At 43.1% G+C, this 18146-nt stretch overlaps 1 protein-coding gene across 4 annotated transcripts in view; it reads right to left on the reverse strand.

The window, feature by feature from the left end:
* Positions 1-1269: 1269 nt before the first annotated feature.
* The window catches only part of TTC14 (tetratricopeptide repeat domain 14), a 41774-nt gene continuing 24897 nt past the window's right edge, over positions 1270-18146 (reverse strand). The window contains exons 9-13 of one of the 4 annotated variants that reach the window (XR_011363659.1): positions 10275-10397; positions 8894-9011; positions 7045-7154; positions 6505-6592; positions 2376-2453 (exon numbers count right to left, since the gene is read on the reverse strand). Coding sequence is in view for 3 of the 4 variants with exons in the window: in XM_069975128.1 (XP_069831229.1) it covers positions 1682-2453; positions 7045-7154; positions 8894-9011; positions 10275-10397 (1123 nt within the window). In the remaining variant the exon portion in view is untranslated. Of the gene's footprint in view, positions 2454-6504; positions 6593-7044; positions 7155-8893; positions 9012-10274; positions 10398-18146 lie in introns of those variants that run through there. The other 3 variants (XM_069975128.1, XM_069975129.1, XM_069975130.1) reach the window with 3 other exon arrangements.

Here is an 18146-nt window from a genome sequence, read left to right on the forward strand (position 1 = left end):
GTATAGGGCTGGGATCTGCAGCGAGTCTCGCTGCAAAAACGCAGCATGGAGACTCGCTGCAGATCCGGCAAGTGGGTTTGAACCCTTAAAGCGTAACTGTCATTTTTTTTTATTGCAGAAATCAGTAGTAGAAGCAATTTTAAGAAACTCTGTAATAGGTTTCATTAGCCAAAAAAGCCTCCTTCTGTTCTCAAGAAGCAATTTCCTAGCCTCCCCCCCTGACTTCTTATCTGTGCATTATCAGGCAAACATGTCTTCATTACAGAGAAGCCAGTGAAGACGGGCTCTGCTCTCTCCATTCTATCCTTATGAAGGGGGGAGGGGCTGAGGGAGATGAGGGAGCAGGAAGAGGTGACATGAAGGTCAGCTGTTTGTAGACTCTCTGGGCACCTAAACTGCAGGATTCTGGGGTCAGAAAGGTCAGTGCTTATCTATGAACTTACTGAGAGAAGATTGCAGGGTGTTGTGCTTTGCAGGACTGCTCCGTGCTCAGTCACTCCTAACAGCCCCTCCCCTCTCCATAGCCACATAATGGAGACAGAAATCCTGCTTCTTCTGCAGTGAGGGGGGAGGCTGGGAGATTGCTTTTTCAGTACAGAAGGAAACTATTTTGGTTTATAAAACCTATTACAGAGTTTCTTAAATCGCTTGAACTGTTGATATTTAATGTTTTTAAAAAAAAAGACCCTGAAATGACGGTTATGCTTTAAGGCTATGTGGAAAACATGGATATAGTCATTGGCTGTATGCATGTTTTCCAAACAACCTTAGAGCTTTATCCAACATCAGCAGCCACTGCTAATCAAATGCCGAACGATCGGGTTCGGATGGACTCGAGCATACTCGAGGTTTGGTCATCTCTAATGAGCACGCTCCGCACTTGATGGCTGGAGATGCCTGGAAAACATTGATAGAATCATATTGCAACATTTAGTGTTTCGCAAAATCTCTTAAAGTGGCCAGAAAATATTTTCACTTGCCACAAGAAAGCAAGAGCAAGATCTACCCCCATAAATTAGGCTATAATATGGTTTAATAAAGTCATTCTTATATTCCTGTGCTACTCCTCAACTGCTGACCACAATATGGTCTACTAATATAGATTCTAGTTTATCAGCAACTCAAAATATGCCCTTTACACCCTTTTCTGCTTTTCTGTTCCTCTAGGTACCATAAAGTATACTAGTCTCTAATAAGAACATTGTGTGTACAATGGAAAAGCTCAAACATGCATTTATTAGCAACACAAAGATTACCAAAAACACAGGATTCACATTATCTGTAGTTTATTTAAACATAACAAATACTGCACAACAGGTGATGCACATTTGGGACACACTTTGTGCAGTCAGAAGACACCAAAAATAGCACAGATGTGTTTAAAAGGCAGTGGGCCATAGTGTAGTAGTGTTTGACTTGTGGCCAGTAATTCAGCAACTTGCTCCTGGATCATCTTTCACTTATTCTTTCTTTGTACACAGCAGTTAAACACACTACAAATATGGCATAACCACAGTACAGGCAGTGTCATTGGCCCACAAAACAAAATAAAAAATAAAATGAAAACTAACAAAAAAACAGGTTTTCCATAATCCAGGAAAATGTAGATATATATATAAACTATCATTTATTCCATAATAAACTGAAAATATAAGGCCCGTTGTAACAGAGAAAGGACATTTTATTTGCATTTTTGCTTAACTGCTTTTTCCTTCTCAAACTCTGCAATCTGGTTGAGAATATTTAATAGATCGCCAGGTAAAGCCTTACTGGTGTCTTTACTACCATTCCGGGCTTCTTTATGAGATGTATTTGCACTTCCTTGGAAAGACTGTTCGTGTGATCTGCAACTACCACTACCGGACCTTCTTTCACCGGTTCCATGGTCAGACCCTGAATACTTACTTTGATAGGAATCAGACTTATGGCTAAAAGATTTTGGGGGGTCTTTGTGACAATCTTGCAAATCATGTTTTTGTCTCCCCTCAGCCTTTCTGTTATATGAGTCTGTAGAATCTCTTCTACCAGGTCTATACTTACTGGCTGAAGCTGCACTCTTTGATGTGCCACCACTGGCATGAGTTTTTGCACTAGTATAGGAATCCCTTGAATCTTCAGACCTACCTCCAACATGATCTATAAACTCCACAGACGATGAAGATAGGGACCGATTCCTTGATTTGAACTCCAGGGATTTTCGAGGTCTATCCCGATCGTCACATATTTGGCGATCTTGTTTCAGAAAAGAAGCAGAGGTGTGTGCAGGTGGAGTAAGCTGTTCATCGTCCCGAGTTGGGACACTGGATGAATGTTTCCTAGAGCGGCTGGAAGATACAGAATGTTTACTACTCCTCTTCCTTTTCTTGTGTTTTTTATGACTAGAAGAAGATGAAGAGCTCTCTGAAGATGATGCATTTGATGAGGAAGATGAAGATCTTTTGCGTTTCTTCTTTCTATTGTCATGAATAGATTGATAATAGCAGCTTAGTAAACTATTTCAGAAGCAGCTCAGATTGGAGACTAGGACAGATTAAAGGGGTAATCCCATTTCAGCAAACAATATTTGCTACATACTATAAAAATATGCAACTATTTATTATTAATGCGGCACTAGGAAATTCTTAGTTTTTAATATAACAGGTGACTGTGCAGCTACTTCAAGAGGGGGACATCACTTACCTCTGGACTTTAGGGATTACAGAGCAAGAAATATGGAATTAAAAATATAGGGTCATCGCTACAACAGGACACATGCAGGTATGACCCCTCGTCACAGGGTATAAATACAGATTTTACATACAGAAAATACAGCAGTTAAGTGGAATGTATTTTAACTGTCAGTTAAATATTAGAAGAAAACATTCGTACTTGTATGTGGAAGAGCTTAGTGCCATCCCACCAGTGAAAGAGGAGCTTAAAGAGAACCAATCACCTAAATATAACTGTCCCTATTATGACAGTACATCTCTCCCTAAGTCTATTCATGAAGATACAGACTGCCTTTGCAGTCTGTATCTTTATACTTTACCTGATCCTCTGTTCCCTGGCTGTTCCGGTGAGCGCCGCCATCTTGATGACGTCACTTGCGTTCCAGCTGTGCGTTCCAGCGTGACGTCATCAAGATGGCGGCGCCGCCGGAACAGCCAGGGAACAGAGGATCTGGTAAAGTATAAAGCTACAGACTGCAAATGCAGTCTGTATCCTCATGAAGTCTATCTATGAAGATACAGACTGCCTTTGCAGTCTGTATCTTTATACTTTACCAGATCCCCTGTTCCCTGGCTGTTCCGGCGGCGCCGCCATCTTGATGACGTCACGCTGGAACGCACAGCTGGAACGCAAGTGACGTCATCCAGATGGCGGCGCCGCCGTAACAGCCAGGGAACAGAGGATCTGTTAAAGTATAAAGATACAGACTGCAAAGGCAGTCTGTATCTTCATAGATAGACTTCATGAGGATACAGACTGCATTTGCAGTCTGTAGCTTTATACTTTACCTATCCTCTGCTTCAGTGCCGCAAGGCCGGGCACCGCCATCTTGATTACGGGCCTTGTGTTCCACCGCTGGAACGCAAGTGACGTAATCAAGATGGCGCCGCCGGCCTTGCTGCACCGAAGAAGAGGATTAGGTAAAGTATAAAGATACAGACTGCAGAGGCAGTCTGTATCTTCATAAATAGATTAGAGAAGAGGGACTTTAGATAATACACAGCGATCTTGCGCTGTATAGCGCGAGATCACTGTGTGTTAACAGAGCGGCAGGCAAAGGATCATGGGAACCTTTCCTGCCACTCTGCATGACGGGAGTTTCCTGTCTCGCGCCGGCTCTTTTGAAAAGAGCCGGCTCGAGACAGTAAAGTAAAAAGGGAATAATTCAAAAACGTGACAATAAAAATAATTAATTATATTTGCAAATGTCAGTTAAATTATGATTTGCATCTAATTAAGGAATACAAAAATTTTAACTTTCGTCCATGATTGGTTCTCTTTAACTATTCAGTCCATAAATGTATGTGTAACCAGATGGAATGGAAAGGTATGCTTATTTTTAACTAGAAAATGTACCCGGCACTGCCCGGGTATAAAGTGTCAGTTTGTTAATTAGATTTATTCAGGAGGCCAATCTAACGGTATTGTTCATCTTAGTTAATCAGTGGAATTAGTGTATACCTGTAGTCCATAGTTGGAGGGGTTCTGTACACCTACAGTGTATAGTTTTTAGGGGTCTCGCATATCTGTAGTGCATAGTTGGGGGGTGGGGGGCTGTATACCTATAGTGTATAGTTGAGGGAGGTCCTGTATACCAGTGGTGTATAGTTGGGGGGGGCTGTATACCTGTACTGTATAGTTTGGGAAGTCCTGTATACCTGCAGTGTATAGTTGGTGAAGGTCCAGTATACCTGTAGTATATAGTTGGTGCTGTATACCTGTAATGTATAGTTGGTGGAGGTCTTGTATACCTGTAGCTTATAGTTTGAGGGCCCTGGATACCTGTAGTGTATAGTTGGTGGAGGTCTTGTATACGTGTAGTAGATATTTTGAGGGTCCTGTATACCTCGAGTGTATAGTTTGAGGGTCCTGTATACCTGTAGTATGTAGTTGGTGGAGGTCCTGTATACCTGTAGTATATAGTTGGTGAAGGCCCTGTATACCTGTAGTGTAAAGTTTGGGGGTCCTGTATACCTGTAGTATAGATTTGGTAAAGGTGCTGTATACATGTAGTGTATAGTTTTGGGGTCCTGTATACCTTAAGTGTATAGTTTGGGGTCCTCTATACCTGTAGTATATAGTTGGTGGAGGTCCTGTATACCTGTAGTGTAAAGTTGGGGGTCCTGTATACCTGTAGTATAGAGTTGGTGGAGGTCCCCTGCACCTGTAGTGTATAGTTTTGGGGTCCTGTATACCTGCAGGGTCGAATTTACCATTAGGCACCCATGGTCTGGTGCCTAGGGTAGCACCTTTCAGAGGTGCAGTACCCTCCCGTTCAGACTTGCAAGAAAATCTGGTGTCTTTTCGAGGGGGGGGTATGGCGGTATTGGTCAGGTCTGGTATAGCGGTGTTATCCAGTCACAGTATGGTGGTATCAGGTCTGGTGTGGTGGTGTTCTCCAGTCACAGTATGGTGGTATTGGTCAGGTCTGGTATGGCGATGTTATCCAGTCACAGTATGGCGGTATTGGTCAGGTGTGGTATGACAGGGTTATCCAGTCACAGTATGGTGGTATTGGTCAGGTCTGGTATGGCGGTGTTATCCAGTCACAGTATGGTGGTATCAAGTCTGGTGCTGTGGTGTTCTCCAGTCACAGTATGGTGGTATTGGTCAGGTCTGGTATGGTGGTGTTATCCAGTCACAGTATGGTGGTATTGGTCAGGTGTGGTATGACAGTGTTATCCAGTCACAGTATGGTGGTATTGGTCAGGTCTGGTATGGCGGTGTTATCCAGTCACAGTATGGTGGTATCAAGTCTGGTGCGGTGGTGTTCTCCAGTCACAGTATGGTGGTATTGGTCAGGTCTGGTATGGTGGTGTTATCCAGTCACAGTATGGTGGTATTGGTTAGGTCTGGTATGGTGGTGTTATCCAGTCACAGTATGGTGGTATCAAGTCTGGTGCGGTGGTGTTCTCCAGTCACAGTATGGTGGTATTGGTCAGGTCTGGTGGTGTTATCCAGTCACAGTATGGTGGTATTGGTTAGGTCTGGTATGGTGGTGTTATCCAGTCACAGTATGGTGGTATTAAGTCTGGTGCGGTGGTGTTCTCCAGTCACAGTATGGTGGTATTGGTCAGGTCTGGTATGGTGGTGTTATCCAGTCACAGTATGGCGGTATTAGTCAGGTCTGGCATGGCGGTGTTATCCAGTCACAGTAAGGTGGTATTGGTCAGGCCTGGTGTGGCGGTGTTAAATGTGACGTCTGGAGCCATTATCTACCAATCTATCATGATGCTAATTAGCTGCAGCTAATTATGTCACCTGTCTGTGCAGTGTGGAGATTTTCCCATTCATTTCTATGGGGCGCCGCTCTTCCCTCTCCCCTCTAAATTTTTTTTAAAAACTTTTTCAACTCCTTAACGACCCTATGATGTGTATTTTGTCATACACTGACCCGGCGCGCGTGCTGACAGATGAGTCCAACGCTCATAGAGAATGACGGAGCGCTGGACTCTCCTGTCATTCTCTATGGGTGTTGGACTCCTCTCTCAGCGCGCGCGCCGGGCTGCAGCGGCTGAGATCTCCGGGACCCGACCGAATCCAGAAGCGGGACCCGGCGGGATGAGGTAAGTATAGGGGTCTCTAACGGGGGGTCGGGAACCTGTCACCCCGGTACGGGGGGTGACAGGTTCCCTTTAAGAGAGTATGGAGAGGGCTCGAAAAAGGAGCCTGGTCTATAGACGGAGGCGACTTCTGACTGCTAATAGCAGCTTGGGGGTCGCCATGGTGCGGCTATTTAACAATTTAGATGGAGTTGTCAAAACAGACGACTGCATTTAAACGGCCTTTACATACCTCACTGGCGGTCCAATGTAACAATATCTCAAGGAATCTATCCATGGTCATTGCAGTCCGAGGCCTTTGTCAGGACTCCCAGGACTGCCTAAATAAAGCAATAAGTACTGAGTTAATGGATCAATGCGGTATGTACTGCCTACTTCAGCCTTCATTGTGTGTGTGTGTGTGTGTGTGTGTCGGGGGGGGGGGGGGGGGGGGGGGACAGCACACTATAGCTGATGTCAGTGGGTAACGCGTCCTCCCTCTCTTTAATGGGCAGGGTTATAATCGCTAACCCAACCCACTGAAGATGGGGGCCAGGAGCAGGATGGAGGCCTTTGAGAAATATGTTGACCTATGGGTGGGCTATTTACCAACAGAAAAAAATGGTGGGTAGAATACCCCTTTAAGTACAAAGTGCACTCATTGCATTCTGCACTTGTAATATAATTTAGTCGCAATGTTTGAGACCTTTATATAACTCAAAGTACACAGATCCTTCTAAATCTCAAAATTTGCTTTTCCCAATGCAGACATTAGCAGACTGGATATCTGTACCTTTTCTCTTCTTTTAGGAGTTTACGCAATTTTTCAGCACTGGTTTCTATTTTCTTTTCTTTCGTTTTTTCTTCCTTTTCTTCAAATTTCTCTCTTTTTTCCAAAGATTTCTTTTTATCAAATTATCAAAAAGATATTGTTATAACATATGCATTTTTTAAGTAATATTCAGCAGTCCCACCACCCACATTGTAAGCGCAATAAGCCATATGTATGATAGTAGAAAATCCAAGAATATAACAAGGGAATAAAAATTGAGATGTAGAAACATCCACACAAAACCCATTATGTATTATTGCCATACAGTCACAATACACATTGGCATTAATTCGCAGAGTATAAGATTGAAGTTAAGGTGTTATTAGCAAAGCCATATGAGCAAAAGGTACATAGACCAAAATGTTAGTCAATAAAAATAAAATTTTACAAATATGTTCATACAAACCAGTTGACATCAACCCAGGTCCATTTTAGGTGGTAGTTTAGGAATCACATTCCATTTTCAAATTAGGAAGATAGATAATTGATATTCACAGCCACAGCACCAAGAGTTCAAGGCAGGAGGAGATACATAAAGAGACACATCATCAGTATTACAGGAAGAAAGTTACAAACGCAAAACTGTAGTCAAAGCAATACACATAGGTTTGCCTCCAATCAGCTATTCATCACTACAAGCTCCCCATCCCAAGTAACACTCAGACCCCAAACAATCATAACTTTTGATATGACTATTACCTCAAAAAAAAATTTTTTTGGTACCCATATAAGGCAAACATTAGCAGTATATTCATAGTACATTAATAGCAAACAATGATGTACAACCATTTTCCATTACAGGAAAACTAACAGCAAGTTAGATTCCTTTAGGGAAGGAGACACTCTTTGCGAACGAATCTTTATATCTGCCACAGTATTTTAGTAAAATCATATTTTTATCAATATGCTAATAAAGGTGTATAGTGCACTGGTAGCAGTACGCTATCCCTTGGTGTACTGATCCACCACCTCCCTGTGAACATTCAAGCAGTGCTCTGCTCCAGTCAGCTGATCAGTGCAGAGTACCACATGGTAAGCAAATTGGTGCACAGAGGGATAAAGTACTGCCCCAGGGCGCCAATCACCAGCGTTAGTATATGAATAAAAATTATGATTTTACAAAGGTGCAGATGATCAAGATAACGATACTCAACGTTACTTATTAGTGGTCAGTGTACCCATCTCTAAGTACATAACAGCAGCTTTCCTGCAGATGACCATTTTAAAAGAAAAAGCATTGTGTACTTAAAGGGGTTGGCCAGCGAAAACATTTTTTCTTTCAAATCAACTGGTGTCAGAAAGTTGTATAGCTTTGTAATTTACTTCTATTTGAAAATCTCAAATCTTCCCATACTTCTAAGCTGCTTTATGTCCTGCAGGAAGTGTTGTTTATTTACATTCACACACAGTGCTCTCTGCTGACATCTCTGGCCGAGTCAGGAACTGTCCAGAGCAGCAGCAAATCCTGATAAAAAAACCTCTCCTGCTCAGGACAGTTCCTGAGCAGGCCAGAAATGTCAGCAGAGAGCACTGTGTCTGAATGTAAATAAACACTTCCTGCAGGACATACAGCAGCTTAGAAGTACGGGAAGACTTGATATTTTTAAACAGAAGTAAAATTACAAATCTATAAAACTTTCTGACACCAGTTGATTTGAAAGAAATTTTTTTCCCGCTGGACAACCCCTTTAAGTCTTTTACAGTGGTCAAGAAACATTATAACACATGATTTCTTTAAAAAAATATACATATATCAAATGTTGCATATAAGTCTCTGTGCACAGCACATTAAGAGAAAATAAAGAATCACCTGTATACACTGGCGCACTTTGTTTAGTGCCTCCTCAGCCTCAGCGAAGCATTTGTCTATTGTCAGCGCTTTGTCATAGTAACTCTCTGCATTCAGTAATTTATCCTCCTCTTCCAGCCTGCAGTGAGATCATTATGTTAATTTTAAAAGAACAGGACTGATATAGACAACTAATGCACAGATTACAAGTAGGAAGACAGTCCAATTATTGGGGAAATGAACATTCCTGTGTAAGGGCCATATTAGACAGAGCAATTATTTGTGCAATCAGGCTGATTCGGACAGATATAGCTCTGTGTAATAAAGAAAAATATTTGGTTGCCAAGTGATAGGTGACAATGTAAGGGTATAGGAAATAACAACATTGCTTACCTGTCCAAACTCCTCCAGTGTCCTCCTCGCTTGTTTCTGTCTGTGTTCCCCGCTGACAGCAGCTGCCTCTGACACTTCTAAAGCAGTCTCTGCAGAGACAGGCTGCTCAGCCAATCACTGGCCGAGACGGGGCAACACTCAGCCAGTGACTGACTGAGGAGCCTGTCAATGCAGAGGCTGCTTCAGAAGTGTCAGAGGCAGCTGCAGTCAGCGGGGGGATGCAGAGACACTGCAGGAGCACACTTGGGGAGTGAACAGGTAAGCAACATCTTTATTATTTTCTTTACATGCTGGCATACCCCTATAAAGCAAGGGATGCACGACATTGTTAACCATGTCTATGCCGCACGATAATCAAGCTGTGAATTAGGCCTTATCAAAATGAGTCTGATACCAGTCTAAAACATCCCTAAACAGGTGATGTGTGGCAGACACTGAAATTTTTGTCATACAACTGATCAACTTTTGTGAAGGCTCAGCAAGTAAGCAGCTTATTTTATGCAGCTGGATGGTCTGTGTAAAAGGGGCCCTTATGCCTTAGACCACATTCACACAGCTGCTGTTCTGTGACACAACCGTGTCATAGAATGGCCGTTGTCTTTGAAATTCACATCTGTCGTTACTGCAGTGGTGAACATAATTTCTTTAGAATTGGAATGCGGGCACATTCAGGTGTGCTTGCGGTTTAATTAACCATAGGAGACAATGTAAAATGCGTCCGTAGCCGCACTTTACATTGTCTGCAGTCAAATTTGTGCGTCAACTATTCAATGAATAGTGGCTGCACAAAATTGACGTCAGTTTTTTGAGTGGCCACATGGAATCCATAGTAATTAAAGCGACCGTTGTTTAATGAAAATATACGTTGTCTGAAAGTGGCCTTAAAATGGAAACAATTACATTTTCCTTAAGCCAAATGAACAATACTGGTATTAAATAAAGGGGGTTGATCCTATATACACTGTAAACATCACTGGGGAAAAAATTTTTAAAATCATACTATACTCACTGTCCCCCTCTCTCCACAAGTGTTTGGCAAAGGTATTTTCTTGCATTCTTATGTGTTGGGCAGTTTTCTAAGGCAATTTCAAAGTCATCAATTGCCTTATTTAAGCTGCCTTTTGTAGCATATCTAAAAAATATAAGCAGTGAGCATTCAGATTTATAAAAAATGTTATAGCGTTATAATAACAGTGGTTATGATTTCTGTGTTACGTGCTGTTAGGGCAGTGATCAAAGTATCGTCATCAATGTAAATCAGTGGCTCATAGATAAAAATGCATGCCAAACGTATATATACACACATAAAATATATAAAATATTAATATATATATATATATATATATTTATTTTATTATTTTTTTAATCATTTGAACAGTAATCTTAGGGTCTGTAATATCCATAGCTGTAATAATATCACGTCAGTAGCCTTCTAACAGCCCTACTGTATCTAAATGCTTCAGATTTCATGGAGACATAAGGCTTTTCAGAAGGAATCTCTTGGCAAGCTAACAAAAACCTGCCCTCTAATGTATTAAAGACCTATGTAGTGCTAGAAGCCCCCTGTCATTGCCCCGCTAGGTGCCACATTAGGCACTAGACCCCTGTGCTGTATCAGGACCCAAGCAACCCTCCATACCCCCTGAGTGATTTCATCATCTCCTTCCTGCTCTGCAGTCAATGCAGAGGGGCAGGGGAGAACGATGCTGGTTGTGTGTAGGAAGGGGGGACCTGGCAGCAGCTGAGATGTAAGGATATAACCATGAAAAGTAAGTGACTGCTTGTTTGCCTGTGTCTTTGGGTGTAAATGCATATGTGGAAAGTGAAAGTGTTCAAGTATGTAATGTGCACAGTATGTGTATCATGTGTGTAAAGGATTTGTGTATAGTGTGTATATGATGTATTTACAGTGTATATGTGATATGGTACAGTATAGGTGGTATGTACAGTGTATGCATGCCTCTGTAGTATGTTTATGATGTATGCATGTATGTATGTATGTATGTATGTATGTATGTATGTGCAGTAGGCATGCATATATAATGTATGTTTGTACAGAGTGTGCTCATATATGATATGCATGTATTAAACAAAATCCAAAGGACCGCATCTACTTCATGAAAAAAATGTATGTTTTTTATTCTTACATTTTGCGCATACAGTTTTATATATATATTTTGTATATGCAATATAGCATAATATGAAAACACATTTTTTGCCCGAAGGAGATGCTGTCCTAGTTTATAGTCAACTTTGCGTGACAGGGATGCTATGGGTTGATGGTAGTGTCCCCAGCCCAGGGAATCTGCAGTACACAGCGCCACGCAAAGTGTATTCTGCCTGTATTAGACAAATTGCGCTGACATGTGACCCTACGCGAACTGTAGCCTCAGCACAATCTGTTTAATGCCAGCTACATACATTTTTTATATATATATATATATATATATATATATATATATATATATATATACATACACACATATACATACATACACACACACACACACACACACAGTGTGTATGTCTGTCTGTGTCTGTATGCATGCACAGTGGGGGAGATTTATCAAACATGGTGTAAAGTAGAACTGGCTCAGTTGTACCTAGCAACCAATCAGATTCCACTTTTTATTCATCACAGATTCTTTGGAAAATGAAAGGTGGAATCTGATTGGGGTAACTGAGCCAGTTTCATTTTACACCAGTTTGATAAATCTCCCCCTGTGGGTGTATATATATGATATAAGTATGTATGCACAGTGTGTGTTGTGTGCTTATGATCTATGCATCTATGTACGTAAAGCATGTGTGATGTGTGGATCCAGGTAAGCAGCACATCCTACAGTGCTTACACCACTGGAATAATCTATATTTAAATGCAATTGTATGGTACATAGGATTCCATAGACCAAAGTCCAGCACTTTCTTCCTGTGTAATAAAATTTACAACTTTATTGTAAATCTCTGATACAAGACGCCATTACCATCACATGCCGCATTTGATGGTAACAATAGTGTCTTACATTATGGAGTTGTTATAAAGCTGTGAATTCTAATACACCTGTCTGTCAGGCTATGTTCACACACTTTTCTGAGCCAAACAGTTGCTACTCAAAAAGTCCTAAAAGGTCCTTTTGTATGGTTTATTGTGTTTAATTAAACTTGATATTAAAATGGCCGTAGTGACTTTATGGTCATAATCATTACTATAGAATTAAAAGGATTATCCAGAATTTGAAAAACATGGTTGTTTTATACAAAAAACATCCCTCTCCTTACGTTATGAGTGGTATTACAACTCAGCTCCATTAACTTCCCTGGAGCTGCAGTACTGCACCCAAAATGGGGACAAATGTTGTGCTGTTTTTGGGAGAAAGCTGACATTTTTACCTAATTCTGGATAGCCACTCCACAAGGAGTGTCATCAGGAGAAGGGCGTATGCCATAAGTGTCATTAGGAGAAGGGAGTATGCCATAAGCGTCATCAGGAGAGGGCAAATGACATATGCGTCATCAGGAGGGGGGCAAATGACATAAGTGTCATCAGGAGGGGGTGGCAAAGGACATAAGTGTCATCAGGAGAAGGGGGGCAAAGGACATAAGCGTCATCAGGAGGAAGGCAAATGACATAAGCGTCATTAGGAGAGGGCAAAGGACATAAGTGTCATCAGGAGGAGGGGGGCAAATGACATAAGCATCATCAGGAGGGAGGCAAATTACATAATCCCTCCTCCTGATGACGCTGTTTGCAAAGTGAAACTAATTGAGGAGCTATGCAGCTTTTAATATAGGACTGGGTCATCAGTATTGTTCTATGGATAGTAGTCTGCAGCTGCTACAGTATAGGCAGGGCCTATGTGGCCCACATATTCATACACTTCATATACTCATGACCTGGAGTGAATTTTCAAGTGTCATGTTAAACTTATTCTTTAAGGGTACGTTCAAACCTACCGGATCCGCAGCGGATTTGACGCTGTGAGTTAGCAGCGAAATCCGCTGCGGATCCAGTACTGTGAATTTTAATTTTAATTTAATTTAACCCCCGTGCCGCCGACCGAAAGCCTGCCCTGCAGCCCTGATTGGCTGAAGAGGAGCGAGGGGAGCCTGAATCAAGCTGCAGGCAGGCAGGCTTTTTGGCCGGCGGCACGGGGGTTAAAATTCACAGTGCTGGATCCGCAGTGGATTTCACTGCTAACTCGCAGCGTCAAATCCGCTGCCGATCCGGTAGGTGTGAACGTACCCTTATTGGGTATGATTAAATGCTACGTTTTAATAATAGGGTCCAATCCAAAATGTAAGTGGGCAATTGGCCCTTTTGTTAGGGGGGCCCCAGAAACTTTGCCTGTATGGGGCCTAGGGCTGGGCGATTAATTTTTTGTGAAAATCGTAAATTCGATTTTCACAAAAAATCACTGTGGGTGGAGCAGCATGGAACGTCGGGCGGGCGGCCAGGCTGGAGGTGCAGGGTGCGCAGAGGTGAGGTGCAGGGCGGTTGACGCTGCGTGGAGTGTCGGGCTGGAGGTGCAGGGCGGGCGCCGCTACATGGAGTGTCAGGCCGGAGGTGAGGTGCAGGGCGGGAAGTGAGGTGAGGTGCAGGTCGGTCGGGCAGTCCGCCTAACAGAGCCGCCACTGACCTGCCCCGGTTGTACATATAGCGTCCTGTCCCCCCGGCCACACATGCAGGTCCCGGTCTCTGGAGGAGGCTGCAGAGACTGTAGTGGTGATAGCGTCCTGTGGGTCCTGGAGCTGTACAACAGAATCTGCATCCCCCGATCCCGCTGTACAGCTCCAGTAATGGCAGCGACGCTATCACCAATACAGTCTCTGCAGCCTCCTCCAGAGACCGGGACCTGCATGTGTGACCGGAAGGGGAACTTGTGTGCCTGAGTAAGAGGATAGCAATGTGCACTCCTGCCCCATTCCCCCTGTGTGCCCCCCAGCTGCCCCAGTCCCCCTGTGTCTGCTCCAGTCCCCCTGTGTCCTCCTCAGCTGCCCCAGTCCCCCTGTGTCCCCCCAGCTGCCCCAGTCCCCCTGTGTCCCCCCCAGCTGCCCCAGTCCCCCTGTGTCCCCCCCAGCTGCCCCAGTCCCCCTGTGTCCCCCCCAGCTGCCCCAGTCCCCCTCCGTCACCCCCAGCTGCCCCAGTCACCCCCTGCCTGCCCCAGACCCCCTTCAGTCACCCCCCAGCTGCCCCAGTCTGCCCCAGCCCCCTTCAGTCAACTCCAACTGTCCCAGTCCCTCTTCTGTCAACCTCAGTTTGCTTCAGTCCCCCCTCAGTTTGCCCGAGTCACCCGCAGCTCCCTCAGTTTCCCCCAGTCACCCCTCATCTATACCTGTATTACTACTACACCCCTCATCTTTAGTTGTATTACTACACCCATCTTTACCTGTACTGCTACTACACCCCTCATCTTTACCTGTACTACTACAGCACACATCGATACCTGTACAACTAATCCTCCTCATCTGTACTACTAAAACACCCCTCATCTTTACCTGTACTACTACTACACCCCTTATCCACTATACCTCCACTACTACACTCTACCTAGATGGAGGCACAAAAAAGATCTCCTATACTATATGGGGACACAGAGGGGGGCTTGTCTACTACATGGGGAGCACTGTTACAGTGGGAAGCAATACAGTTGTTGTCTCAAACGTCATTAAAATAGTATCTGAAGCTGCAGGGAGAAAAATGTTCTGTTTATTTAGCAAAAAGAAAAAAATAGAGATTTAAATTGAGAATCGTGCAAAAATTATTTTAATTTTTTTTTAAATCGAGATTTTATTTTTTGGCCACATCGCCCAGCTCTAATGGGGCCCATAATTCCTGATGGCAAATACGGCCCTCTATATTATAGAGAGATACATACACATACATATATCTTTCTGTATGTGCTTATGCACATACAGTTGAAAACTTATCTGCGTCTACACTGCTGAGAAGAGGTATAGCAGCCTGGCTGTTCTCCCCAGGAGATATCTGCACAGAAGACTTGAGTATATGTTTTATTTTTCTTATTATGGCATGAAAGGGACTCTCTGCTTAGTGGGGGTGCATTTTCCACAACTGTAATGCCAGAGAATGGTTTGCCATTTGTTTTATATACAGTACAGTGGTCCTTCAACATAAAATATTAATTGGCTCTTGGCCAACCATTTTATGTTGAAACCATAACTCTATGGAAAACAGGTAATTGGCTGTGAAGCCACCAAAACATCAACCCAAAATGAGAAAAGAAATTTGACATTTAAAGAAAAATAAGCCGATAACTCCTAAAGATAAAGCAAGTCCTTACATACAAGTCCGATAGAGCTACTGGAAGCTGTAAATTACTTCCTACGTAGAAGACTTGACTGTGTTCAGGGTTCCGTAAAAATAAAGTGATGTTGCCCTCATCCGGAGCCCAAAAGAGCATCTCATCCTGGCACAGGTAAAGAGCAGTACAGGACATGTAGTATCACACTGTACAATAGAGAGGAGATACTAGACAGCCAGTCACTGCACGTGCTTCACTAATACTGGGGTTTTACAAGTAAAATGACCACTTTTATTGCTCCATTATCGACACCTGCCACAAGTCCTGACTGTCTGCAGCACTGTATGTGGAGTCTGGTCTCCGGTTACAATGGTCCAAAAAGGAACATTGTATGTTGTTAAAGGAGAAGTCTAGTGAAAATTTTTATTAAAGTACTGTATTGCCCCCCAAAAGCTATACAAATTACCCATATACACTTCTTACGGCAAATGTCAATACAGTGCTTTTTCCCTGCGCTTAACCCTTAGGGGACACAGCCAGTTTTCATTTTTGCGTTTTCGTTTTTCCCTCCTCGTGTCTAAGGCCATAGCACCTGCATTTTTCCACCTAGAGACCCAAATGAGCCCTTATTTTTTGCGCAACTAATTGTACTTTGCTATGGCAGATGTAATATTTGCCTAAAATGTGCCGGGAAACCAGAAAAAAATTATATGTGTGGTGAAATTGAAAAAAAAAATGTTTTTTTTTTTTATTTGGGGGGGGGAGGGGGGGGGGTTGTTTTTACTCCGTTCGCCCTGGGGTAAAACTGACTCGTTATATATGTTCCTTAAGTTGTTACGATTACAACGATATGTAACATGTATAACTTTTATTTGATTTGATGGCTTGTAAAAAATTAAAACCTTTTAAAGAAAATATATGTTCCTTAAAATCGCTCCATTCCCAGGCTTAGGCTGGGTTCACACACTGTATACTTCAGGCAGTATTTGGTCCTCAAGTCAGGTCCTCATAGCAACCAAAACCAGGAGTGGATTGAAAACACAGAAAGGCTCTGTTCACACAATGTTGAAATTGAGTGGATGGCCGTCATATAACGGTAAATAACTGCCATTATTTCAATATAACAGCCGTTGTTTTAAAATAACAGCAAAAATTTGCCATTAAATGACGGCCATCCACTCAATTACAACATTATGTGAACATAGCCTTTCTGTGTTTTCAATCCACTCCTGGTTTTGGTTGCTATACAGCCTCACAAATACAGCCTCAAATATACATAGTGTGAACCCAGCCTTTTAGCGCTTTTATCCTTTGGTCTATGGGTCTGTGTGAGGTGTCATTTTTTGCGCCATGATGTGATCTTTCTATCGGTACCTTGATTGCGCATATATGACTTTTTGATCGCTTTTAATTACAATTCTGGATTTGATGCGACCAAAAATGCGCAATTTTGCACTTTGGGATTTTTTTGCGCTGACGCCGTTTACCGTGTGAGATCAGGAATGTGATTAATTAATAGTTCGGGCGATTACGCACGCGGCGATAGCAAACATGTTTGTTTATTTATTTACTTTTATTTATAAAATGGGGAAAGGGGGGTGATTCAGACTTTTATTAGGGGAGGGGATTTTGTTATTAAAAATACATTTTTCTTTTACTTTACACATATACTAGAAGCCCCCCTGGGGGACTTCTAGTATATGCACTCTGATCTCTCATAGACTCTCATATACTGCATGAATCCATGAGATCGGTGTTCTATTGCTTTTGGCTGCTGCAGCCAAAAGCAATAGAATGCAGAGTCGGGATCAGCGCCATTACGGCGCAGACCCCGGCCCGGGATGGATGCGGGGATCGCCCCCCCCCCGCAATCGCGCCGCAGGGGGGCGATCCCCCCACTAGACCACCAGGGATGAATAAAAGCAAGTATTTAGAAGCAGCTGTCAACTTTGACAGCTGCTTCTAAGTAATTAATTAGTGGGCACGGCGATCGGACCGTGCCCGCTAATAGCCGTGATCCCGGGCTACATGCGGCACCCGGGATCGCGGCAGTTCAGAGGGGGGTCGCCGCGCGACCCCCCTCTGAACTCCCATAGCGGCACGAGGACGTTCAGTAACGTCCTGGTGCAGCTATGGGTTAATACTGCATAAAGGATTCACTTCCTGGATAAAATGGTGATGTCACGACCCGACTCTTAGAGCTGTGCGGGCTATGGCTGCTGGAGAGGATGATGGCAGGGGGACACTGAGGGACACAGGGCACTGAAGGGACACTCTGCATCCCTCTGCCATCATCCCCTCAAGCAGCCACAGCCCGCACAGCTCTGGGAGTCGGGGCGTGACATCACTATTTTATACAGGAAGTGAAGCCTTTATGCAGTAGTAGGTGAAAAAAGCACTTTATGTGCATTTCCCAAGTGTATATTGGTGATTCGTATAACTTTTGAGGGGGAAAACAATACTTTAAAGGAGAAGTCCGGCCAAAATTAATTTTTGATATGTTGTTACTTATGAAAAGTTATAAAAATTTCTAAAGGACATTAATTATGGGAAATGCACATATAGGTCTATTTCCCTTAATTTAGTAGATCAGGAAGTGTTAGAATTCTCTCAGATCC

The sequence above is a fragment of the Dendropsophus ebraccatus genome, chromosome 6 (assembly GCF_027789765.1).
Source record: "Dendropsophus ebraccatus isolate aDenEbr1 chromosome 6, aDenEbr1.pat, whole genome shotgun sequence".
NCBI classification, from domain to species: domain Eukaryota; kingdom Metazoa; phylum Chordata; class Amphibia; order Anura; family Hylidae; genus Dendropsophus; species Dendropsophus ebraccatus.